General features: G+C 47.8%; 1 protein-coding gene across 1 annotated transcript in view; it reads right to left on the bottom strand.

Annotated features, from left to right (window-relative positions):
- Positions 1-2500, bottom strand: part of tbc1d32 (TBC1 domain family, member 32) — a gene marked incomplete at both ends in the record, with an annotated part of 49909 nt that overhangs the window by 28731 nt on the left and 18678 nt on the right. The window contains 2 exons of the mRNA XM_084453971.1: positions 419-507; positions 900-1019. Coding sequence (XP_084310097.1) covers positions 419-507; positions 900-1019 — 209 coding nt within the window. The remainder of the gene's footprint in view (positions 1-418; positions 508-899; positions 1020-2500) is intronic.

The raw sequence follows: 2500 nt of genomic DNA, 5'->3' as shown, positions 1-2500 counted from the left end.
TCCTTTCTCTCTCTCTCCCTCTGTCCTTCTCGTCTCTCTTTCTCCTCTCTTTCTCCTCCACTCTCTCTGTCCTCATCTCTCTCTCTTTCTCTCATCCCTCTCCCTCCATCTCTCTCTCCTCCTCCCTCCCTCACTCTCTCCTCATCTCTCTCTCTCTCTCCCTCCCTCCCTCCCTCCTTCAGAAGAATCATTCCATCATCAGATCATTAATGTGCAGTAATCAAAGCACAAAGAGCTCAGTCAATCTGGTATTGATCTGCGGTGCGAACGAGTGTTCATGAGACCTGGCATGATGATCACATAGTAGACCACACAATGAATGCGGTAGCACAGAGAGAGAGAGAGAGAGAGAGAGAGAGAGAGAGAGAGAGAGAGAGAGAGAGAGAGAGGGAGAGAGAGAGAACAGGATTGATCTCACCTCAGGCCAAACGTGTGCGACTGCTCGTGGTTGAATAACGAGTGGATCTTTGCGTCGGAGTCGACGGCGATCAGTCGATCCAGGAGGTCCTGTGGGGGGGTGGGGGGGGGGGGGTCGGGGGGCGGGGGGTAGAGCTACGTCAACGGGTGGGAGGGCGATCTCATCTACTGGCCCTGCCGCGGTTATTGATGGGATCGGTGTTGCGGAGCAGAGGGCCTTCGTGAAGGACGGCGCTAATTCGGCCGTTTCTACTCAGGGAAGTGTTAGTGTGCCTCCCTATGGCGGGACTGTGAACTGCGGCCCCGGTGTATAACACTACACGTTGTCCGTTGTGTGTGTGTGTGTGTTTGTGTGTGTGTGTGTGTGTAGGTGTGTGTGCATGTGAGTATGTGTGTGTAGGTGTGTGTGTGTGTGTGTGTAGGTGTGTGTGTGTGTGTGTGTGTGTGTGTGTGTGTGTGTGTGTGTGTGCGCGTGTACGTACAGGTATGGAGGTGGGCATCTCCCTGAGTGTGTAGTCAGGCTTGTTGGGGAGAGGCTGCTGGCACAGGAGCTCCCAGACGGCCTGGGGGGACGACAGCAGGTTCACCAGGGACAGGAACGACTGAGAGAGAGAGAGAGAGAGAGAGAGACAGAATATGAGAGAGAGAGAGAGAATATGAGAGAGAGAGAGAGAAAATGAGAGAGAGAGAGAAAATGAGAGAGAGAGAGAGAGAGAGAGAGAGAGAGAGAGAGAGGAGGTGGAGGGGGGGGGGGGGCAGGGAACGAGGTAGAGGTGAGGGAAGATTACCTATGATTTGCTATCCAGCCACTTAGAACATATCTTGGAGAAAAGAGAAAATTGAATAGGCGTATCAGATGGTAGATTTGTCTTAATCTTTTGTCTGTCTTGTTCTATAATCTCTTCTAAGCAGAAGAGTCCTATTCAAACGGTTCTGTGGATAGGTTGAAATAGAATAGAAAAAGAGACATGTGGAGAGAGAGAGTATCTGAGGATTGTGTGAGTATCACATGCTGGGTGTGAATGAGGGGATTCATATGAATACAAACTAGTTGATTAAGCTCCATCCAAGTACGGTAGCTATCTATCTCTGGCAGCTCTCTGCAGCCAGGTGTCTTTGATTTAGGGTCTCTGAACCGCAAAACCAAGTCAGAAGAACAAAATTGTGTGTGTGTGTGTGTGTGTGTGCTTGCTAAACTACCCTTATGGGCCCAGATGTCCCAACAAGGACAGTGAAACAAGAAAAAAATTTCCTTGTGGAGCCATTTTGATGGGCCCCGTTGGGTTAGGGTTCATTTTATGGTCAAAGGTTAGGATTTAGGGTTTGGGTTACAATTGTGGTTAGGGTTAAGGGTCAAATATTATGTGACGGGTTAGGTTTAGGGTTAGGTTTAGGTGTAGAGGTTTTCTGGGGTTAAAGGGTTAGGCGTAGGGTTACGGTTAAGGTTAGAGTTTAGAGAGTAGAGGGGTCAAAGGTTATGTTTAGGGTTAAGTTTACATTTTATTGCTACGGTTAGGTTTAGGTTTAGGTGTATGTGTGTGTGTATATGTGCATGTGTGTGAATGTGTGTGTGTGTGTGTGTGTATGCGTGTGTGTCCAGTTGTAGTTGGATAAACTATCCAACTACAAACTCTCAGTTGGAACCCTCACTTGGCTATAATCTTATCTGTATGATCGCTCCCAATGTGCCAGAGTTAAAAACAAAATTTCGCCTCCGGAGGCCTACAGTATAGGGGTGCCCCAAGGTTCGATTCTCGGCCCTCTCCTGTTTTCAATTCACATAAATGACCTCCCTGCCAGAGTGGACATCATTATGCTGACGACACTGTTCTTCTTGCACATGGGAGAAATTCTGCCGAGGTTGCTGCCAAACTGACTGAAACAATGGATAGAGTGGCAGAGTGGCTCGAACTATCACGCCTCACTTTGAATACTGATAAAACTGTGTCTATGTATTTTAGTAAACAAGGTAAATGCTGTATCCATCCATGTGTCTCTGTGAAGGGGCAAGTGATAAAAAATGTTGAAGATTTCAAATATCTGGGTGTGACACTCGATTCTAAACTGAGTTTTAAGAAACACA

The sequence above is a fragment of the Borostomias antarcticus genome, assembly GCF_949987555.1.
Source record: "Borostomias antarcticus genome assembly, chromosome: 19".
Lineage (NCBI taxonomy): Eukaryota > Metazoa > Chordata > Actinopteri > Stomiiformes > Stomiidae > Borostomias > Borostomias antarcticus.
Note: the sequence above shows the minus strand (reverse complement) of the source record. Positions and strands in the feature narration are given on the sequence as shown.